At 44.8% G+C, this 25,000-nt stretch overlaps 1 protein-coding gene across 24 annotated transcripts in view; it reads left to right on the plus strand.

The window, feature by feature from the left end:
• LOC119574267 (collagen alpha-1(I) chain-like) overlaps positions 1-25,000 on the plus strand; it is a 60,381-nt gene that overhangs the window by 16,554 nt on the left and 18,827 nt on the right. For 15 of the 24 annotated variants that reach the window (XM_037921427.1, XM_037921442.1, XM_037921444.1 and 12 more), the window contains exon 2: positions 6,049-6,270. In XM_037921427.1, coding sequence (XP_037777355.1) covers positions 6,213-6,270 — 58 coding nt within the window. In that variant the 5' untranslated portion in view covers positions 6,049-6,212. Of the gene's footprint in view, positions 1-6,048; positions 6,271-15,703; positions 16,122-25,000 lie in introns of those variants that run through there. The other 9 variants (XM_037921445.1, XM_037921452.1, XM_037921435.1 and 6 more) reach the window with 7 other exon arrangements.

A 25,000-nucleotide genomic window follows, 5' to 3' on the forward strand; every position in this document is an offset into this window, starting at 1 on the left:
TATTATTATTATTATTATTATTATAATCATTATTATTATTATTATTATTATTATTATTATTATTATTATTATTATTATTAATCATTATTATTATTATTATTATTATTATTATTATTATTAGTAGTAGTAGTAGTAGTAGTTGAAGTAGTAGTAGTAGTAGTGTTATCATGATTATTATTATTATTATTAATACTACCATTGTTATTATTGTCTTTATTGTTATTATCATCATCGTCAACATCATCATCATCATTGTCATTATTATGATTATTATTATAAGTTTTATTATTCTTGTTGCTGTTAATATTATCATCATTATCATTATTATTACTAATACTATTATTGTTATCACAACTCTTATATTTATCAAAATTACTCTTAGCATTAACAATAAATTACATCATCCGCACCATTATCATTTGACTGGGTTGACTTAACAGAAAAGATAATTTAGATCGTAATGGGCAATATACGTAATTATTTTCCACATCCGCACACCTGACACACTCCTGAAGTCACAGCCGAAGAAATTACATCCTTGAAGTCTCATCCTCACTCCACCCTGGGCTCCTAACCACATCCTTCATCCTCCACCACACCCAGTCACTCTCAGGCACGCTCTGCAAGATTACAGCGCTCGCGTCTCTGTATTTATGTATGTATGTGTGTGAGTATGTATGTATGTGTGTATGTATGTATGTGTATATGTCTGTATGTGCATATGTATGTATCTCTCCCTTTCTCTGTCTTTGTCTTTGCCTCTTTCTCTGTCTCTGTCTGTTTCTCTTTCTCCTCCTTCTCCCTTTCTCTCTCTCTCTTTCCATCTCAGTTTCTCTCTTTCTCTCTCTCTCTCTCTCTCTTTTCCTCTCCTTCTCCCTTTCCCTCAAGCGTGCCAAGCGTAACTTCGCCTTAGGCTGAGAACTATTTCAGGACCCCCATGCTTCTGTTGGGCCTCTCTCGTAACTGGTGTCCAAACGCCCCTACACAACTTTTGACACTACGCTACATACTTCCTCTCCCGCACATCATTTCACTTCCTTTGCTTCTTTTTTCTTCACATTCACTCGTTTAGTAAGATTCAACGATTCATTGCCGATATTCACTCATTTCTATTTTTTTACGATGCCATGTTATTCAACGCGACTTATGCATTCAGAGCCACAAATTTAGTCTTTTCTGATTAGTCAAGATATGTCATCTATTTTACAGCATTTACCAAATTTCATTTTAAAATTGATATTGTCCTCATTATAGATGTCTGCCATACAAGAAGACACAATCTCAGGCATCTCAGACACTTATACAGTCTCGCCATGCATTATTGCCTGACAAAGTTAACTGCAGCCACAACAGTATGCGTGTCTACAGTATAGTGTGTAATACAGTATATCCAATGCTTTCACTTCTTTCTTTGAATTGGTATAGTAAAATGACCAACGGTACCTTCAGTGAGATTTTACAATACATATATTGGGTGTAAGGAGCGGTGTGTGTAAAGTAAAGTAAAACTGGTAATAAAAGGTGTATTGGGTGGCATGTCATGCGCGCGGCTGGCGCTGTGTCAAAGGACTACCGGTGTGAAGTGTTAGTGCCGCGTTTGGTGAAGCCAAAGCGCGACTATGTGAAGAAATAGTAGAGGTGCTTTATCTCTGCGTACCCAAAGCGACTCAGTCCTGCAGAGATAGTCCCAGAATTGCCATAGACCTTTGATAGGCATCTCCCTCAAACAAATGTTGCCTTAAGTGTGCTGTACGGTCTGAGAGTCATGCTCAGTAGATCGGTTGGTAGAGACTCAACAAGCGACTATTTCAACCCTAGACTGTACTGGGCGGTCTCGGATAGGAGGTCGTTATGTAAAGCTGTGTACAAACCGCGGTTTGACTATAGAGAGCCTTGTCTGTCTGTCTATTGTGGCACTGTGTGCAAGTGTTTCTATCTTAGCATTTTCGTCTTCTATATTTACGTTGCGAGAAATAGAATCCCAATAAAGAGTTCAGTGCTATCACGGCGGCACCTCAACCTCTAGGTCTCAGCACGAGCCAATTTCCCGAGGTCGGTGCATCAAGCAGGGCGGTGACGGCATACGTCAGGTACTCGGAAGTTTCAGCACGAAATGGAAGCAAAACCTAAGCGACTTTTTTTGACCTGGTAACTTCCACGAAGAAAAACAACGGTTTATATAGGGAGTGCATAGCAGACGTTTTTTCTTATCGAGAAGCAGTCATTGCCCTAAAGCTACTAATACTGTGCATTTCCCGACGGAGCCGCGTGGTGGCGGTGACGCACGAACAAAAACAGTGTTGTGTGTGAGGTGTTGTTGTGGCGCGGACCAGACCACCACCGGCAGCCAAGCCGTCCAGCTCACACAGCCTCCGTCACGGTCGCTTCCAAACTTACGGGAACAAATCTCATATGCCGAACAATAACTGAGCGATGACATGATTGCAAGTTTATGATTAATCATGACATATTATCTTGCCTATGTCATTATCTGAACGCTAGGCGTAGGGTGTTAGACTCATGAGATTACACCATCTGTGAAGAAAGGTGCAATTACTCACTCAACTGAAACCCACCAAATTAGCATCGAGGAGACTGCTTTAAAGATGGCATAACTGCTTACACACTTGAAAACCTATAAGAAGCATATTGTATTGCTTACTAGTAGCAAAGCATCGCTATTCAAGTCAGTTAATCCACTAATTAAGAGAGTTGCAGAGCCAGTGATGAATGTGTGGCGCATAAGGTACGGTGCTGTGCAGGAGGAGGCAGACCGAGGTTCAAGGTCACGATGTGTTTGCGCAAGCTTGAGGGGGGAAGCGGAGGGGATACCTTAAACCTGGAGACCGACATCTAAGTTCATCTTGAGGTATTCTATACATATTTATATTTAGTTCGTGTTGTCAAGTCGCCGGTGTCGAAATTTGCCAACATAATTAATCAAATATATATTTTACCTTGTGGGTACCGCTTCTAAATTATCACGTCGTTAAGAATATTCACATCCATAAAAAAAAATAAAAAAATATAACAATTTTCAATAACTGGTAGTGACACTTTTTACACCGGTTTCGTCCAGGTGATCTGCATAATCTCCCTCAGGACGGCATCATCTGAACTGAAATCTTCCCGGATTCGCTATTTTGGTCCCAGTCTCTGTCCTTGTACTGTATTTAAACCATTAGTAAGCAAAATAACATAGGCAGATGTAGACTAGTAACGGTCTCGAGGGCCATATATATAGTTTCCGGGTTCACCATCAGTAGGCAATAGGTGGGTCGGAGGTCGGGCGGGGAGGGAAATAGGCGGGAATTAAGCTTTAGCGTGGGCCTTTTTCTGTTGGTTGTGGGGGAGAACGTTTTTGCTAAAGAGCGGATCCAAGCGTGAATAAGGTCACGTAGTTAGTCATGGCAGGGGAGTCAGGAAGTGCAAGCTTCAATGACAACATCGCAAGAGCCGGTTCTGTCAACAGCCGAGATTTCCCTTCCGTCAACGCTCGGTCTGGTGTCAAGGGGATTAATGGAGGTGGCCAGGAGCGAGCGGGTGACTTGCGAGACAGTTCGGGAGGGACGCTTGTGTTCGCGGATTTGCCGAACAAAGTGCTGTGGAAGGGCGTAAATATGAAGTGACAGATGTGATGGAGTGGTTGCGGGCGGCTTTTTAGGTTTGGAGAACTAGATAAGCGTGACTTTGTTATGTTTCTCTACAATAATATAAACTAAGATGGTCCTGATATTTTGAACTGGTTGAGACTGCGACTCGAGGAGGGGAGACGGCAGGAAGATGAGACAATACGTTACAATAATGACGATAATAATAAGTGAACATGAGGGCGGGCCGAGGCGGGAAGGCAAGAGAAGCGGGCATGAAGGTGGAATGTCTGAGTAATGACAGGAAGAGAGTGCGTGTGGCTGGAGGGCTTCCAGTTATATTTCTGCAATGTACACAACACACACACACACACACACACACACACACACACACACACACACACACACACACACACACACACACACACACACACACACACACACACACACACACTCGTCTTGTGTACAGATGACTGTTCATTTTAGAGTGAAAAGATGTAGTATTTGGATATGCAGTTTAGCCACACTTAAGGAAATGCGTGATTACAGATCCATGGTCGTTGGCTGTAAGATTTATTTTCCTTAACGACCGCTTATAAGTTCCGATTTTTGTTTTATATGCACAGCTCTGATGCCACTGTCGTCTTACTAGCTGGATATTATCATGTAGCGACACAATTCTTTTTTTTTTCGTCCTAGCAGTAATGTTTACACGGGTTTAATCATACATCCGCGTGTGATTTATAAAATTTATAAAAAAAAAAGTATATGATTGCTAACGGCCAATATCGAGATGAACTGAATCATAAAAAAAATATTACCATAAACCTTTTTATAGTAATCTGTATTGTTGATCCTTGGTGCGGGGTTATTCATTCATTATTAATTTATGTCATGAGGAATCGTAGGTTCAGCTCATGCAAGCTTTGTTTCAGCCAAGGTAGGTGCGCCTAATAGTCATCCTCCCTCATAATGCATCTAAAAAAGACGCTTGGGCAGCGTTCTGTCCAAATGCGGCCCGGGCCATACCTGGTTTGGAGTGGCCACCAATACATTGCATTCATGGCGTGTTGCTTCGGTAGAGGACAAATACAAAGATCATTATGCGACGGACAGAGACAGAGAAGAGGGGGCCATTCAAGGGAGGGAAATGTGAGGCTCGAATGCGTTGAGACTCGAAGTTCCAAGGATATATAGCAGTGAAGACGTGAATCATACCGCGATTAGGAACAACTAACTGGAAAAAAATGTGAGAGTAAAGTGACTCGCGTTTTTCGCGATGTTTGATTGTAGGCAGAAGGAAGGTAGTGGAGAAACACCGTTTGCACTTGTATGTAGATAATTTCTGTATGGTCATCGCGAAAGTGCACATCATGATAAAGGTGTGCTACAGACTCCATCCTTCCTGGCGGCAGTGCTGGAGTGGTGGCGACGTCGGTGTCGGTGAAGCAGCGTCGTTGCTCAAGGCCGCCTGCCGCCCACCGCCTCCAACACCCACCTCTACTACTGTTACCACCCACCATCGCGGTAATCAGCACCTCGTCGTTCGCCTATCGCCAGCGCAAAACATCTCGTTTACCCCCAACGGCGATTAAATGGCTCCACAAGACACAGCATCCGTAGGTTCTGAGAGGCGATGGGCAGGTTCCGGGGGTCCGCCTCATCCAGAACAATATAAATAACTTGCAACTCGATATAAATAAAGAGACGCTAGAAAAAACAAACATCAAATCTGAGCTATCTGTGAGCAGAGGGTCGCCGTGGGCCGAGCGGTCAAGGTCACTGCGGAGCCAGGTGTGATACGCTCAGGAATTCCAAATAGAAACCAATGGCTGTTTGCCGCATGTGTAGCAGGGAAATGGATCGTCATAATATATGAACATTGGCTAGTTTGGCTTTGCTTCATATATTTACTGTCAGTCCTTCAAATTCACTCGTTTTAACGAGTAAAGGAAGTCGTGTTTACGCCACAGGAAGTCTGGAATTGGTTAACGAATTTGTCTGTGGTTACGATTTTTTTTTTGCAATGCATCCAGTACGTCTTGGAAAAGGAGTAAGTTCGTTGTTGGCGAATGCGATGTTTAGCCTTCTCTGCGTAAAAGTATTGGCTTTATCTCAGTTACCGCGTTTGTTTGTTTTCCTTTCCTGTAATGATCACAACAACACCACAGCTTCGGTGGTTAAAATAGCCTTGGAGATGGTGACGACAGTGTCTTAATGAGCAGTGTCCGGGGCAGTGCAGGAGGCGCGGGCAGTACAGTTGCGGCGAGCGTGGTGCAGAATGTGGTGCTGCCCCGGCACAGCCAGCGAGCCCGCACTCTCACACTCGCGGAGTCTTGCGTCACACGCGCACGCACGCTACTCCACGCTGTCTGGGAGATGTACTTTGGTTCGCAAGTGATGCGCCGGAATTGACAGTGATCTGTGTTAACAATCGTGCATTTCCTTTTCTCAACAGAACTTGCAGTGAAGTGAACATGATGTGAGGCGGCCACAACGGCACGTTAGCCGGAGTTACAGACTAAAGGCTCGCAAGACTAACTGGTTCAGACACAGTGGACGAGTGTCTAATCAAGAAGAAAACATTTTATCAGTGAAGAAAGTTTTAGAAAAAGTGGAATCATGTCGCAACGCATGCAGGAGAGTCCCTTCCGCGAAACGGAATGGGATCAGCGTCTTGGTGAGTACCACTTGACCTTTTTGACCTTCGTTTAAACCTCGTCTGTTGTCACGCCAGTAGGCCTACTTTCACCCAACTTCAGCCTCTTCTTCCTATCCACCCCCAGCCATTATACTAATTGCATTTCCCGTTCGATATATCCAGTCATCTCTGCCTCATCTTCGCTGCTGCCGAGGGTCTTTACTCTTCCCGCCTCGTCTGCTTCAACCTGCTCCTCAGCATCGTTGCTATTCAACTCCTCAGCGCCATATGTTATCTGAGACCCCATTTTAGCTTATCCTGGTTTTCTCCTTTGCACGATATGTTTCCACGACATCCATTTTACTTCCTTATTACACTACTAAAACCTAGTTTAATAGCACATCCATCAGCACACTCTTTCCTCCTAGCCACGAGAAAGACTCAGTCGGTGCTCGTCTTCGCAAAACTCACTAAGCTGAACTATTCCGCCTCTCACCCCCCGGCCTTTCGATCCCGCCTCCCCCGTACCCTCTGCCCAGCCCTGCTGAATATCCTTCGGGTCTCTTAATCCTGGAAATCCCAGGCTGTATGACCATAACCTCCTCTTTTGCTCCTTTTCCCCTTTCTCTCTATTCATTTGCTCTCTCTCTCTGTATTTTGACTCTCTCTCTCTCTCTCTCTCTCTCTCTCTCTCTCTCTCTCTCTCTCTCTCTCTCTCTCTCTCTCTCTCTCTCTCTCTCTCTCGTCTTCCCCTTCCTCTGGCGTGCATACAACTCAAGTTATCAAATTACATTTTTTTCCCTCACAGTCTACTGGTTACAGGATATAGGATTAATGTTTTATTTACCCTTATGTGAATCCGACAAGACTGAATATCAAATCTATGTAACGCAACTACTGAATACTATGTATTTTCATAATGTCTTGAAAGCTATTATCAAACGTACCCACCACTCGTTCACTCCGCAAATGGCCCCTTAGACGATACACCAAAATGAACACTTGCGTTCACATATAACCCGGAGTTGCCATGGTATATAAAAACAACAACAACAACAAGAGAGAGATGCTGAAGGGGAAGGGGGTGAGGGGCTCGGGGAAGGGGGAGGGGTGATGGGGGGGAGGGCGGTGAAGAGAACCAGTACTACCACTCGTGTTTCTGCTCACTGGTTCATGGAAGAAGCCAGAGGGAAGACTAGAGGTTCTAAGTACCGTGCGTTCTCGTTCTTATTCAGTTTGAATGTTGGGGAAATTATCTTGTGACTGTCCTAAAAAGACCAAGTTGCCATATCGTCTATTTAATCTTCTTAGCCATCGTTTACCAAGAAAGCTTACTGTAGAAAATGAATTTAATCTTGTACTTCCTTGCACGAAATCAATCTTTGGGCCAGAAAGAGGAGACAGAGAGAAAAAACAAACAGAAATCATAACTCGTATACTAGGACACCCATCAGGGACTTTCACAAGGCTCACAGTACAGGGTTTGGGAAGCAATTACCTCAATGAATAGAGACGAAATACGCTTTTTGTTTGGGTTTACGATGTCCGAGCGTAGTGAAAGCTAAATTAAGTTATCTTACCATGTGCGACGAGGGATATCTTGTTTCCCATTTTCTGCTAGATAAAATTATTAACCGGTTTTGCGCAGAATTATTCAGAAGCTAAATGCAGGGAGAATTCCGCGAACAACTGGATAGTAATTACTGCATTGCACATCGTCAGGAATAACCAACAGTTATAATGAAGTAATGAATATGCTAATGGAACAAGAAAGTTAAGCACGCCTTGTTATGGCGTCTATGAGAGCACACACGAGAAGAACAAATCATAACACGAGAGAGAAAACCCAAGGAGACTCTGAGTTGATGGGGAGAAAGCAGGAGAGGAACATGCTCGCCGAGGACCTTTATGAATGATAACAAACCTGTCATAACGAACCGGTACATGTGTCCGTGCTAAAATTGCTGAACCCGACACCACGGCTCCATGTGTATACGAGCGTGTGTGTGTGTGTGTGTGTGTGTGTGTGTGTGTGTGTGTGTGTGTGTGTGTGTGTGTTCGTGTGTGTGTGTGTGTGTGTGTTCGTGTGTATGTGTGAGTGTGTGTTTGTGTCTGTGTGTTTGTGAGTGTGTGTGTGTGTTTGCGTGTGTGTGTGTGTGTGCGTTGTGTTTTCTGTGTTTGTATTTTAAAAGATTGTTTATATTCACCCTCCTGTATAATAATTGGCTCAGTGCAGTTCATACGTTTAAATCCCTCTGCCGCATTGTTCGGCGGAAGAGTTTACCTGCGAGCAAAGGCAGAACATAGAAGAACCCAGTAATAATTTTCACCGGACTTCCTCCCAATACAAAGATTTGCGCGATGTGCTATGGGATATCAGAATCTCGGTCCAGGGATAAAAAGCCTTTTTCATCCATGTCTATACACGAGTGTGTTTGCGATGTTTGGGGTGTTTGAGCGTGTATTTACTTAGCGTGCGCATGTATATGACCATCTGAATATACTCTTCTAAAGTGTATGTTTATATGAAAACGCATCGGCAGGTCTGCCAATGCATAGATGTGCTTGTCTCTGTTTACAATCACAAGAGAGCGCCTTGTCAATCATGGTTCAGAGCGTAAAGGTCAACAAGGCAAGAGAATTAATTAAAACTGACCTATGCCATAGGAGTAAGAGTTGCATTTGCATGGCTGTGTCTGGTATTTCTTTCGTCTGCTTACGAGTCAGGCACTGTGCATTGCCGATGCATTCCGTTTCTCTTAATAGATACACAGTGCCTCCGGAATATTGTGAAGTCAAGTAGAAATGAATGTATATTGGAATAATAAAAACATAAAGCACAATGCCATTTCAATTGCGGCAAGGGAGCAGAGGACTGACCGAGCTGAGGTGCCACTCGCCCTCGTAAAAGAAGATATTGCAGACGCTGATTCATGGCACTGGCTGAGTGTGTGAAGTAAGAGCCGGCCCGCGCTCATAAATAGAGTCAAAACGGCACTTTCTCAAACGCTGCCGGAAGTTGGGGACCGCCCCCCCGCAGCGCTGAATCAGGCCAGCGGTGTCACTTCAATCTGCAAACAGATCGGCGTCCCCCCACTTGGTGACGTCATTCCTTCTCCTATCAGTGCCTTCCTTGCCCTTATCGCGGCGCTGGGATGATGACCTTTTAATGACGCTCCTTGCAACGCCCTGCAACGCCCCGCCAGCGCCACCCGCCTCCCGCGATGCCCACCTGTCTGACCTTTCGCGTGAACGAGTCGAGTTGTCTTCGTCAGGATTTTATTGGAAGCTGCGCCCGGGGAGGATTAAGGAGAGCCATAAGGACGGTAATCGGAGACGGCGACACGGCCCCGCCGCCGCCTTCGCCTGTTGGATCATCGACGGAGAAAGATCGAGCACATTTGGAAAGGAAAATAAAGGCCGATATTGGCTAATGATAGTTGAAGCGTTTTTTTTTTTCTTAGTTCCATATTTCCACATACAACTATTTTCTTGTGTCATGCGAACATGTCTACTCTCTGCCATATTCGTCTTCCTGGCATAATCGAACGGGAGAAGATGGGGGACACTACTCTAGGCCGCCATTTCGCTTACCACCAGTCCCTTACGCCTCCGCCGTTGCCAAAAGCGCCCCCGCGAGACAAGCCGTCGCCCGCAGTATCCCTCACCGCCACATCATCACTAGTTTCACCGGAACTTCTCTTACAAGGCCACTAGTTCGATTCCACCCATGCCTGGATCCTCACCGTACCCCCTCTTCCACCTTAAAGACCATTCCACCTATTTCATCTAGGACTGAGCGCCAAGAGGACCTGTGGAATTTTCTCCGAGTTCTGTTCAGTGAGTTTGTGGGAGACAGGATGCCATAAATCCCCCAGGACGAGGGAGGAGCGCTGGGGCTTTCGTCACGATCCTTCTTCCTCGGTGTTAGTGCATGACAGTACCACCCTGGCTGGCGGCAATGACACGACAGCCTGTTGAGCGCACATCTAAAAATAACCAAAACGTTTAAAATTTGGCCGTCGCGAGGCTTTCCGACGCAACGCTGAAGCATTTCAACGGTGATGGTTTACACAGTTTACATTTGGGCTGACGAAAAACACGGTCGCCGCGGAGGTTACTGGGCTTAGATGCACGCGCGTAAAGACAACAAAAATCAGCCTTTTCTGGCACTTTATAACTTCCGGGAGAAGTTTTGGTCGAGTGAACGAAAGTTAGAAAGCTCGCCGTCTTGAAGATTACCGCCATCTGTGTCATGTTCATCATTTTGTCTCATTTAGACACACCACTCACGTACGTACAAACACATGCAATCACATGCGCACACCTCGCCCACACGAACAGATGAACAATCAAGCAAAAACACATATAAACAGCGTTTATCCAGAACTTTTTTTCATTTTTTCCTCATTTTATCATATCACCATCACCTGCACGCAGTGTCTCACACCCACGCATCCATCACCCAGACGTCTGCTCCGTCATCAACAGCTCATTAGCACTCCCTGTATATTCTACATAAGCATTAGAACCGCGCTCAACCTCCGCACCGCGACGAACCGCTCTGCCGCCCCTCACATCCTGCCAAAACCCGCCACCAGCCGCCCACACACCCGACCCCGCCCCACCCACACGCCAGTCCTTGCCCGCTTTGCTTTTGTCGCCGAACACGCACACAACTCTTCCTAACCTGCCTGGAACTTACCGCCTCCACCTGTACTCAGATGTGGCGTTGGTTTCCTCATCACTTTATTTGACAAATGTTTCACAGAATCAGTGCTCGCTTATGAAGACAGCTGTCTACTTAATCTTTGTTTGTGTATATTTAGTATACTCATAAATGACATTTAAACGCAGAGACTAGCCGTTAGATCACCATTATCAAATTTCTCTAACAAAACATCCAACAGTTGTTCCACACAAGATCAGACCTGAGATGACATGTGTGCATCACTTTCCGATCGTCCTGAAGGCAATGTCTTTCCCTCTCCTAGAAAGGCTCCTTGCAGGAAATGCCTTCCCACGATCTTACCCAAGCAATGTCGCGGGACAGGAGCGAGGGGTGGAAGGGGTGGGAGAGAAGGAGTGAGGGTGTGGGAGGGAAGGAGGGGCCACGAAGGGGGCGGGTCCATCGAGAGGCAGGGCCATGGACGGGGGCGGGACTTAGATAACGAGAGGAATGCTCACGAGGGTTAAGATAAGGTTGAGAATAGAGAATCAGGAAATAGAATTAGGAAAGCAATGACAGTGAGACAGAGGCGGAGATAAAAACGGGGAGGGAGAAAGGGAAGAGACTTAATGGAGGAAGATCGGCTGATAAGAAAGCTGCCAAGAACGCCAAGCTGAACGCAGTCTGACCGGAAAGATCTCGTTGCTCTTGCAACAGCCGGTTCACATGATCCGCGACTTGCAGTTGTCAAGTATAAAGATTCCTGGCGGTGTAAGGGGCGGGGGGTGGGGGGGGGGTGAAAAGGGGTGAGTAAATGATGTTGGGTAAATAGGGTTTCATATGTCAGGCGAGGCAATTGCTGACGTTTAATGGAGTGTAGTGAATTAACGTTGAAGTGCTTGACATGACTCCAATGAACCTTTGTGACAACGCTCTTGGCATTTTATCACACCTGGAGCATGAGGAGAAATGAACCTGCTGCAAAATCACCTGCATAAATGTGAAACCGAATAAGTCAGTCACAATGCCATTTTCACGAGAGAGGATTGATAATTGCGACCAACTGCTTCAGACAATTGCCGACAATTCTTATCAACTTTCTCATCCATATAGGCTATAAAATGTAAGTCTCTTTACTCGTTCCTTTTTTTTTTCTTTTTTTTTTGTCTGTCATGTATTCCCACTGCTTATGTACCTTGTCACTTCTTTGCGTATCCAGTAAATCGTAAGCAACCCACATGATTTCCATCAGATTTCTAACAGTGGTGATATCCATACATAATCACTGCTGTATTGTGTATAAGATTCCTTCTGATCTTTCGGATTATCAGTAACCACTGTTGTCATCGTTATCATTATAGTTACCTCACCTTTACAATTCCTTGTAACACTGTCAAATCTCATTCTTTTAAGCCAATAGACATGCATATTGTCCAGGATGAAAAATATTCTGTCGCAGAAATAACATCATATAAACTATTGTCAGCATATCAACTATATAGTAATTCCAGAACATCATAATATAACACCAAAAATCCCATTATATTAACAGTACCTCGCTGCTGCCACACAGCACGCTCACATCAACACCGCACAACAAGCTATGGTGTCAGTTAACAGCTGGCGATAAAGAAGCCAGTGCTATGGACAAACGACAACGCAGTGTCTAAGTGGCAAAGATTACTTACAACCACAGAGGAAAGCACCACAACTAATGGCCACGCGTGAAGGTCCCACACAACGAAGACTCATCATTATGTGGTTTCGTGTAGTTCATTAGTTTTGTAGTTTATGATGTAGGCCTATTACTCGTCGGAGGAAAGCACATGCCCGAAACCATCAGTGCTTTCATAATCACAAGCAATTCATAAGATTTCCATCAGATTACTGAACAAAGTTCAATACCTAAATCTTGTGGACAAGGGGAAACAATTATGCTTTTCTGTTTTGTCTTACAGTGAAAACATTAAAACAAACAAACAAACAAAAAACATACAAACGTGCGTTTATACATACAGGCGCGAAAATGTGAAACTTAAACCCCACTCATTATGAAAAAAAAAACTCATTACCTTCCTACAGATGGACACATTGCTCTCGTATATACAGGCGGGTCCTCAGAAGTGAAACTGAACCCTCATGATTCTCGCAAAGTAAGCAGCGTCGGTCTCGAGCTCAAAGAATCGCCGTCTGTTCAGAATCTTCGGTGCGAAATTGAGCTTTTGGGCCGGAATGCTTCGGTGGCTTCCAAGAACCTGAATCTTCCGCTTTGATTGCGCTAATTCTTCTTGAAAACGAGGAAGCAGCATGGTTTGGTTTGGTTTCTCATAAATAGCTATCTATATCTTTCTTTTCCTTTCTATTTGGTTCTCCCTCCCGTCTCTGTCTCTGTCTTGTACCTGGCTGTATGTCTGTAAGTCTCTCTCTCTCTCTCTCTCTCTCTCTCTCTCTCTCTCTCTCTCTCTCTCTCTCTCTCTCTCTCTCTCTCTCTCTCTCTCTCTCTCTCTCTCTCTCTCTCTCTGTGTATGTGTGTGTGTGTGTGTATGTGTGTGTGTGTGGCTGTTTGTCTGTCTGTCCGTCCCCATCTCTGTTTGGCTGCACACACATACACACTAACACAAACACGCATGCAAATATCCAAGCACACACACAAAAGCATTATTTCCCAGTCATAAATACCAGCACCTGATCCTAGGTGCGTCTCGAGGTTAGCGAGAAAAGATGCCAGTGTTTGCCAGGTTTCGCTGCAATATCTGACACGTAGCTACAACAACCTTATCTCAGCGATCACCCAGAAAAAGGTCGCTCGGTAGACTGGATCTGATACATTTTGATGACTTGCAACGCCCTTATAGAGAGACTGATACACGCTTCTTATCTGTGTATCCATCTACTGCCGTGCATATCACTTTTCGCCGTGTGTGACCGAGTGGGTAAACGAGGCGGTGTTTGGTGTTTGCAAGGATCCAGGCGAATGCTTAAAGAGGTTGTGCGTCTCAATGCATACTCGTGACGTTGTGCTCTGGTGTTAATACATTGTTTTCATTTTCTTCTTAAGTCTCTTATCTTTTGGACACAATGGCGCTACGTGTTAGGTCATTAATGTGGTAAGTCGAAGAGAATGCTTATCATCGCTGAAGAGGGAGATGACAACGTTCATACTTACATTATGAGGAAAAGACAGTTGTTGATATGCAATAAACAACAACGAAATCTTAATGGAATATGAGAAAACCACACCAGTACGTTAAGTAGTATTATAAGAATATGAAATCTGACACAAGCACAACAACGCAATTACGCAAATTTGCATAAAATGATAAATATCAAACAATTATCATAGTTCTCCCCGGGTACATCACAACAGCCGAGACACTGCACATGTGAATGAAAATAAACAAAACACGCACGACGCTTCGGGCTTGATCTAGTTGTTCGTCTTGTTGCTCTTGGGGCGCCGCGGGGAACGGACGCGGGTGCGAGCGAGTGCGGAGGGCGGGAAAGCCGCAAACTGTGGCGGATGGAAAAAAGGCCGCTGGAAGAACGGGAGGATTTATGCAGGAAAGAAAAAAAAACATAAAACAGGAGAGTGGTAGGAAGAGAAACGGTTGAAAAATAAAAGAGGGTATATATAAATACACATACATATACATGTACATACAAACATGCAAACACACACACACACACATACACAAATATCATATATATATATATATATATATATATATATATATATATATATATATATATATATATATATATATATATATATATATAAATGTGTGTGCGTATGTGTGAGGGTATGGTGGGAGGAAGGGAGGTGAGAGCAAGGGTGCCTAAGAGTACCTTATCTGAGGCAACAAGGGAGCTTGTGGATGAAGTACCTTCCTGACCTTTAGTCTCACTTTACAGAGTCGCGGTTAACCCTCTGAAGGGATGATCTGGCTTAGTCCCACAAGCCTTGCGACGCGATGGATCACATCTCCTGTTCCTTGAAAATTCCTCCTTTTGCCTCTACTCTGCTTCCACTCAGGTTCTTCATCTCTCTCTCTCTCTCTCTCTCTCTCTCTCTCTCTCTCTCTCTCTCTCTCTCTCTCTCTCTCTCTCTCTCTCTCTCTCTCTCTCTCTCTCTCTCTCCCACTCACTCCCTTCTCTCTCTCTCTCCACTCTTTCCCCTTCTTCTCTCTTTTTCTCTCTCCACTCTTTCCCTCTTCTTCTTCTTCTTCTCTTTCTCTCTCTCCCAACCTCTGACCCTGTGTCAGTGTCCCTAAATGAAACCACACAAAAGAGGGTCAGGTTTAGCGCATAACTTGACCTGATAAAGGGAAAGGAAAACTGGCGTCGTGACCTCCGCCACCTGGTCATCAAGGAGTGACTCAGAGCGGGGCTTTTGTGTACTGGCAGCCACCTGTGTGCATGTGAGGAGTGAGCGTCGCGACAGTCGTCCTAGCGGAGTTTTCAATCAGTCAATCTATCAGCTGCGACAGGGCTACCTACCATATATCCCGATCATTTCTTCACGACCCAACCCCTGGCCGCCTTCCCAGCCACTCGTGCCTCATAACACACGTTTCCGCCTACTATTATTAGATACGAGTAGCTATGTTATCCTGCAGACGCCCCTCTTGCAGGATGACAGTGTTCTTCACGAGTCTTTACATCGCCCCGTTAGCAAGGTACATTTTTTTACTTCCATGCAATATCATATAAAGTATGTAGCTATGTCCCACTCATGACCTGCTGCGACCTGTGTGACCAGGTGTGGGCGTGGGATGATGGTCCACTCTGCCAGGGTGGGCTGAGTGCCAAGCAACTCCCCTGATGGTGATATCCCACTTGTGGCGCATCACCGGCGCAGTCGAAGCCTGCACAGTCCTTGCGCTGCACCACCCGAGGCTCTGCGGCGGGTGTTGTGCCGCCCTCCGCCCTGCTTTTTGTGTCGATGTGCCTTACGAAGCATTCTGAAAATCACTGTGGTCAATATTAAAAGGTGTGCAAGTCTATGAATATTTTACTGGAACTTTTTCTTGTATTGCCAAACGTATTGTGCATATATAATTGTTACACACATGCATATCTATATTGTTTGGTAGTGTTAAGGTAATACAACTGGTGCTTGAAAAACTTCATCATTGAGGTTTTGTTGCAAGTGGCAAGAGAGGCTGTCCAGTTCTTCCTATCATCATGACTGCTAAGCAAGAGAAATTTGACATATCTTTAGGTGAGTTATTTACAACAATCAGACGATGTAAAACAAACAAATAGATAAAATAAAGATAAATCCACAAGAATCTGGCCTTATCTGAAGGAAGGGGTATATTCGGGGCTCAAACCTGACGATGCTATCGCGGGCTTCAGTTTCATTGGTTAATGAGACGCAGTAAACGGTATCGTGATATCTGAAAGTCTTCCTACACGTAGCTTCATCACAGGCGATAAAATCTTGTTACGCATTCTTAATTGAAGATCGAGGCTGACATTGGGGTCCACTCCGTTTTCTAAGTCACTGTTGACTTATGTATATGCAGTAAACAACGCTTTATAATTCAGGTTTATTGAACACGATAGTATGGAACAGATGCAGCAACCGTCTCTGACAACTGTAAAAAAAAAAGCGATAGGGCAAGTCTGTTGCAGAAGCACAAATGCGCCAGGCACAGGAGACCCCTGCGGTGTGTCAAGACTCCCAATTAAAGGCAATAACAGAAGTGATTAATACGAAGGATACTGGCCGTTCAGACACGTAGGATACAACAGATGTTTCTGGATTAAATCCGAGTTCAGCAGAAGAAAGTCTGGAGGATCGAAATAGTAAACACATATTTCTACATATCTTTCACACGAGTCGTACAGGCTTCTAAGTCAAGGAGCCGTTTGCTAGGATTTATGAAGGGTTATTTTCGCGTGCCGCTACTATGGGCTGTTGGCAATGATAAACAGACGGGGCAGCAAGGTAGTCTGGTGATGGTGGAGAATGAGCATAAGTATTATATGAAGATGGTAACTGTGGTTGTTGTACAAGTGGCGAGGGCATTTGATCTACAAGGAGTGTTATTTCCAATCAGCTGCTAGACTGTAATGTTAGAGAGGTATTGTGCTGTTTGTTAACGCTTGAACTCGCAACAACAAAGATCATTCTCATGATGTAACATTATGTTGTGCTGAGAAGGAGAATGTCCGCTCTTGTTGAAGAATGTTTTGCTCTGGCTGACCATCTGGGTCGCTGTGTACTGTGGCACATAGAGGCGTCGCAATAAGGTTTACGGCTGTTGTTGTTGCAACAGCGGACGACCCCGTACTTCATAACTTTATGAGACAGATAGGTTGACATTTTCTGTATACCATATCCATCGTCTTGAATACAGAATGCGTTTGTTTATCTATTGTTTCTTGCTTCCGATTCTTTTCTACTGCTACGTTCGGTACGCATGAGCGAACGTTGTCGAATTACTTAACGTGATGAAAAAAAAAAAAAAAAAAAAAATATGTGTGTGTGTGTGTGTGTGTGTGTGTGTGTGTGTGTGTGTGTGTGTGTGTGTGTGTGTGTGTGTGTATATTTTGTGTGTGTATATATATATATATATATATATATATATATATATATATATATATATGTATATATATATATATGTATATATATGTATATATAAAACTTAAAATGTACTGAAAAATGTTAGATTTTCCTTGTTCATAGCGACGAGGAGTCCTCAGTGTAAATAACGGGTTGTCGAGCCAGCCACACGGATGATGCGGGTGACACTTGGCGATGCAGGTGCGGGAGTAGCACCGTTCACCTCCAACATCCTAAATGGAGCTTAAGCATTATGAGCTCTTTTCCATGGAGTTCTGTGAGACCTGATGAGCCCTTTGGTTGCCTATGTTTATTGATTTTCTTTTTATTTGTATTATAGATATTTATATATAGCCGCCTGGTTCGGCACTGGCAACAGTGATAATATTTCCTTCCACTGTAAACAGATCTTTACAGTGCATAGAGTTTATAACCAGCTTGCAAAGGTTAAAATTAGTTAGTTACATTTGGACCCTGGGGAACTCTGCAGTGGGCATCGTGACTATGGATGCAGGTGGTCTCGCTAGCTTCTGAATAGCTACATGGGCGTGTGGGTGGTGGTTTGGAGTTTGGCGTTGGTCGTGGGCGATGTTGTGACGTATAAACGGGTGCAGAGAAGCAGCTAGTTGTGAGCTGGAAACATGTTTTCAAGGATGGTATGTCGGGAAAATAAGTAATTAAAGTAAAATGGGGGATGATAAGCTGAGAAGCAGTTGATAAACGATAGGATATGCAAAGGAGTGAACATGATGTGTTTCGCTGCGATTAAACCAAAATTTGCATCTAAAAATAAAGGAAGATAAGGCAGGTGGATGAAAGGGGAAGGGCAGGGGGTCAAGGGGTCTTGCAACAGGCAGGGACACCCGAGGGCAAGCGGCGACACGCCACTCTGGACCCTAGCCAGGGACGGAATAAACGCTATTCTCGCTCGTTACTCGCTAAGGCTGCGTCCCTCCTGCCGGTGCGCCATTGAGGACACGTTCGCGGGGAAAACGGTGTGATTAGGGAGTGGGGTCGAGACGCGGGCCAAGGGAGACTTGGTTATTCTGAGAATATGCCGAAAGGGGGACATTGCCCTCTCGATTGGACTCCATGAAGCAAATTGGGTGGGATTTGAAGTGGGGGGAAACAACAATAAATCCGTGGTCCGCATTTTCATACCTTATTCAAATCACCCTCTTTGCAAACTGCTCTCTCTTGCATCATAATGTATTTTATGTATTTTATACCACCTTCGCTTATTAATAAAAGCCTGGTTGTTATATGTATGTCCAGTATCAGTTTACGGAGAATGACACGAACATTTTGCTCTCTGCCAAGTGCGGGCGAGGGTGGGAGGGCGGGAGTGAGGGCGTGAGGCTGACGGGAGGCGGAACAGGTGGGAGGGTAAGTAGGTTCATTACCAGGAAGGATGTGGAAATGGATGTCACAGGACATGAGTCATTTTGGCAAGGATGCACAAGGACGAGGATGACATATGAAAGCGAAGCTAACTATGCGCGAGGGAGAGGAAACCGCGGATGCAGTTGTTACTGATCTCGATGAAAAGTTAGCAAGGAGGAGGGAGCCTTCTCCTGCGAGTGTCCCGTGACAAGTGAGACCTTGGGCTCGGGCGCGCATTTCCCACAAACGCTGCGCTGACCATGATCCTCTTTCCTCCTTCGCTCACATGCAAGCATGGTTCATGGACATTGCGACTATTGTGGAGGGAATTGCATCAACAAAGGTTAACACACACACACACACACACACACACACACACACACACACACACACACACACACACACACACACACACACACACACACACACAAAACACACACACACACAGACACACACACACACACACACACACACACACACACACACACACACACACACACACACACACACACACACACACACACACACACACATTTACAAAAACACACGACACTGCTGATCCGGAATAGCGCAAGTGCTGCTTGAGCCCTGCAAGCAAGGTGTTATACTATTAAGAGCCTTAATGGCTTAAGCTACCAGGCACATCCGGTATTGCACTCTCTCTCCCTGCCCTCCCCTACACGCCCATCTCCGCACCCACGATGGTCAATATGATGTGCATGTGGTTGTTTCCGTTTAGCTTTCCGCCCCCGCCGACCCCTGGGCCGCCAAAGCTGTGAAAGTAAGAGACAGCGGTCGGCGAGGGGCGAGCGAGGTGCTGCCCTTGCCGTTACCAAGTTAGGTGAGTCACAGCTCGAGGCAGCAACAGCGCAGTCAAACGCACGCATGGAAGCTGTTCTGCTTCTGTCGTTGGCAGGAGTTGTGTGGTGCTCCTCCCTTTGACTCCAGGCCGTGGATCAGCAGATGGTATTTCTAATTACCGCATGCAGAAGCGAGCCGTCAAGTGAGTGTGCATACCCAGCAGGCCAGCACACACCCTGAAATGCATTTCCCACTGCGCACACATGGGCACACTCAGAAATGCCACAGAGGGCCTGCTTGTGACTGCACGTACATTTATCTGCACTTTTATATAGCTATTCCGCCACCAGCTGACCTTCATGCATTTCTTGCTAGAACGCACATACGGCGACAACAATAAGCGCTCGGATGGAGGCACAAACGCACACTTGATAAAGCTGGCATTTAAATTGACTGGTTGCTCCATGACTTCCAATAGAGATTCCCAAGCGCCTGCATCTCGTACCAGCACGTCGGAGAACTCGCTATGATTACGGCCAATTTCGTTTTTACGACCTTATGACCTTATTAATGCGAGGGATGATTAGCAAGCACATCCCGCCATTATGGTGCAGAGTCACATGTCTGTTCCAGGATGACTTTTGCTTTACTTGAATGGACGTTTTTCAGTGGAATCCGATCTAAGATGACTTCTATTTACTATGATTTTGTAGTAACTTTGTTATAGAACGCGTTATGTTTTCGTCTGCCTCTACAGCTTAGTTGTCAATAACTAATGCCCATATATTGTTTGTTGGATTCTTAACATGTACACCATACAGTAATGATATATACTCGCACTGTTTATTTCCCCCAGAAGCGAAACCAATGCTCATTTCTCCATCCTCGCGTGTCGTTTGTTAACAATACCATCTCGAGCGCGCGGTCTCGCCCTCGCCCCGTAGGCCTATCCCATTACCTGCGGCTCAGGTGTTGGTGGTGTTTGTGGCGCGTAGTGGGCGGAGGTCGGGCAGTGCGTGCGCCTTGGACCACGCCCGCCGGACGGAGCCTTTGTAAGCGATCCTCCTCGCTCCTCGTACGAGGAAATTGCCCCGGGCGAAGGTCCTCGTCACTTTGTGTCCTAGGTTTCTAGTACCTATTAACAAATTCACTCCACCGAACACACACACATATATAGATACATACACGTACATAGATTGATATCTCTGCATCTCCGTCTCTCTCTCTCTCTCTCTCCTCTCTCTCTCTCTCTCTCTCTCTCTCTTCTCTCTCTCTCTCTCTCTCTCTCTCTCTCTCTCTCATCTCTCTCTCTCTCTTTATTATATATATATATATATTATATATATATATATATATATATATATATATATATGTGTAGTATGTATATATTTATATTATTAAATAATTATATTATACATATGTGTGTGTGTGTGTGTGTGTGTGTGTGTGTGTGTGTGTGTGTGTGTGTGTGTGTGTGTGTGTGTGTGTGTGTGTGTGTGTGTGTGTGTGTGTGTGTGTGACAGCGCTCTTCGAATCCCGGGCTATTCCCCAGTTCCCAGCCGCCCTCGCCGGGGGTGATGAGAGGCGACGAGATGTTAACTGCAGAGAGAAGGATGTGCATGTAACAACACCTGCAGTACATTGCGTTTTTCTTTACCCAATTCCCGGCATTCCTTTTTCATTAGTTATGCATGCTTATGTGTACTTACGTGCATACGCACAAAACTCACACGAAAACTCCCACACGCACCATGAAATTAGAACAGCGCTCTCCTTTACCTTGTTTCGCCAGCCGGCCATCACATAGCGACCCCGATATCTTCCAGCCGAGGAAACGTTCATTCTGACGTTATATGAAACACTCTGTAACCTACCAGCATCTGTCCATTTATATCATTATTGACCGGGATGTACGAATGTAACAGAAAAAAAACAAAGCTAAAATAAAAACAAAACACTACAAATTTACTGTAGAAATAGACAGGTTCTTATTTTGTCTCCAACGCATCACAGATTCTTTTGAATGAAATACAGTCGATGCCGTACCCCCCCCCTCCCCGACGTCCTCGAGATCACGACGTCGATGGTATTCAGATACTCGACTCATCTTTGTCTGACGGCCCAAGACACTCGACCTGGACTTAATTTGGATGAGACACTTCACGCTTCGCCTTCGCCTTTTCGGGAACTGTGGCGCCCTGCTCGCTCGCCGCCGCTCGCTCGTTCGTGTGGCGTCATATCTGCTTGTCTGTGTGTCTGTGTATCTATCTGTCTTTCTGTCTATGAATGTTTCTGTTTGTCTTTCTGTCTATCTATGCTTCTGTCTGTCTTTCTGTCTATGTATGTGTCTGTCTGTCTTTGTGTCTATCTATGTATCTACTTGTAATGCTGTCTTCATCGATCGATTTGTGTTTAGTCTATATTTTTATTATTATGTCTACCCCCCTGCTTATGTAACTGTCTGCCCATCTGTGAATATATACATGTATGTATTTATGCATTCATGTATGTATGTATGTATGATGTATGTATTTATGTATGTATGTGTGTATGTAGGTATGTACGTATGTATGTATGCATGTATGTATGTATGAATGTGTGTATTTAACGTATATATGTAAAGTATGTTTGTATGCATGGATGTAAGTGTGTATGTATGTATGTATGAATGCATGTACAAATGCATGTATGTATGTATGTATGAATACATGTACAAATGCGTGTATGTATGTATATTTATCACTCTCCATATGTGTGCTCAACATAATTTTTAATCACAGTCACATAATAACATTATATGTTTTTCTACGCCCTTCCCCTTCTTTTCACAACTCCCACAACCCAAAACAACCTGGGAACCTTCTCTGATAACAACATACCTCAACCACACTTTCTTTCCATCCATTCCTCCTCTTCCTTTCCCCGTTTAGCATCCACTTTTCGTGTCCCGTCTGCTCTTCCGCCATCGGGTTGTTAGCATCGCGAGGAGCTTACGTGTCCCGGTCGATGCAAACGAGAGTTACTGTTACACTTTGTTACACTCTGTTACGCCGCGTTTAACGGCCCGAGTCTCGGTGCGTCGATGTGATATTTTTGGTTTCATTGCTGAGTTGTCGGATATCTTGTTATTTTATGGGAATATTGAATCTTGGTGGTGTAAGGCTGTAAAAAGGAGTGGGAGGATATGGGTAGGAGAGAGGGAATGGGAGTGGGAGTGGGAGAGGGAGAGGGAGAAGGAGAGGGAGAGGGAGAGGGAGAGGGAGAGGGAGAGGGAGATGGAGAGGGAGAGGGAGAGGGAGAGGGTGAGGGTAAGAGACAGAGACAGTGACAGACGAGAGAGAGAGAGAGAGAGAGAGAGAGAGAGAGAGAGAGAGAGAGAGAGAGAGAGAGAGAGAGAGAGTGAGAGAGTGAGACAGAGAGATAGAGGTAGAGAGAAAGAGAGATACATAACCGGGAGTCACGTATAACCTCGCTTGGGAAATTAAAGGTAATGATGAGACCCCTGGCACTCACGGTCAAAAAGTCGGATCTAAGGTCAAAGTAGATTTAACTTTCAGTCAAAATATGTCGCAACGTAAGAAAATATTACCGTGATCCTGCAGCGACTGTTTTTTCTATATGTTAGTTTGTTAATATAAATTACTTTCTCATTATCTGTCAGTCATTTCCATCTCGTTCTGCCTCTCTGTCTATCTGGGTCTATATTTATATGTTTCGCCGTCTCTCTCTCTCTCTCTCTCTCTCTCTCTCTCTCTCTCTCTCTCTCTCCTCTCTCTATCTCTCTCTCTCTCTCTCTCTCTCCAACTTTCTCGCACACTTTCTCCTTTTCTCTTCCTCTCCTTCCTCCCTCCTTCCCTTTCCCTTGCCATCCATTCTTCTCTCCCTCCTCCCCTTTCTCTTTCCCCCTCCACGCCGGCGCCCTATCCACCTCCATCTCTATTAGCGATGACCTTCCCTTCTCGGAAAGACAGCCGCGTCAGCCAAGATTTGAAAAAAAATGGTTCATCCATCTATCTGTCACGGCCGATGTTTACTTCCGGTAAACAACCTCTTTTATAATCACAAACAACTTTTTTTGTCGCCCGATAAAAATATATACATGTGGATACCTGCGCTGACAGCCTTGATGAATTAGTTATTCTGGCACGCTTCCGTTCACCATCATTTCAAAGATACGATGATGGGCTAGTAGTATTTATAGGAATTGAAAGTTATTCCTGGACAAATCCGTTCTAAAAACAGTCGCAAGTTCTCGCATGACAAACGAAAGTCTTGCCGAGTCTGCCGGAGTGTAGACGTGAAGGGAGCTATTCTTGACGCGCGGGTGCCTGCATCGGTCACCTTCTTGGCTTGCGGCGCCTCTGTACCGCTCGTTACAAACTTACTGAGCCTTTCATAGACGCATCATGCGATGGGATAAGTTTCTGAATATATTTTGTTGTTGTTTATGAGTATTCACGAGCACAGTAAAAATCGTTACACTTTAAAACCCGGGGTTTCGTTATCGACTGAAAGGTGTCTTATGAGATAGCAATATTCGCTACATCGACAGGAAATAACACGTTCATTAATGTGCAAAAGAAAAAAAAGTGTAAGGGCTGGCGGCGTGACCTATTTTCCGGGACTATTTGTGTCTTGGCCAGGACGACGGCGGTGCCCACTTGCTGCCCGCCCTCCTCTACCATCTTATGGTCGCCCCGCCCATCCACGCCGTCCTTGCGCCCCACCCGTTCTGCGGGTGGTCGTTAAGATAAGGATGGTGCCGATACTGTTAGTTGCTTAACTGTGTTCTTTTTGTTTTGTACTTCTAAATGGCATTATTTCCATCGTATATTGATTATTACTTTTAGTTGATCAGCAAGGAGAGCAGCTCTTTTGTCAGATGGCGCGCATGATTGTCTGTTTAGACTTCGTACTTGACCTCATTCGCAGCAAGTGACCCCTGATCTAGCCAGATGGTGCGCTTGTCTCCTTTCCTGATCATGATAATATATACTAACCTGGTCCCATGTCCCAGCCGATGATCCCTCTCCCCCGAGGATGCAAATGACCCATCCCTTGGCAGGCCGTATGCACAATCCCTCTTTAACTAGTATTATTTTAGCTTCTTGCGACTTATTTTGCCATATGAATCTTGATTAGATCTCCTTGGCACACCACATGTACGTATTTATATATACACGAAGAACTGCATTTCCGTTAAACCTGCAACACGGTTCCAAGACCCGCGTACGAATATCTGCTTTCATCTAACGCTCACAGCTAGTGTCATGTGGTATGCTGGGTGAAATACCAGATTTCGAGATTATAAGAAAAAAAAAGAGTCGTTCTCGCTAACTTGCCAA

This window comes from Penaeus monodon, chromosome 6 (genome assembly GCF_015228065.2).
Source record: "Penaeus monodon isolate SGIC_2016 chromosome 6, NSTDA_Pmon_1, whole genome shotgun sequence".
NCBI classification, from domain to species: Eukaryota; Metazoa; Arthropoda; class Malacostraca; order Decapoda; family Penaeidae; genus Penaeus; species Penaeus monodon.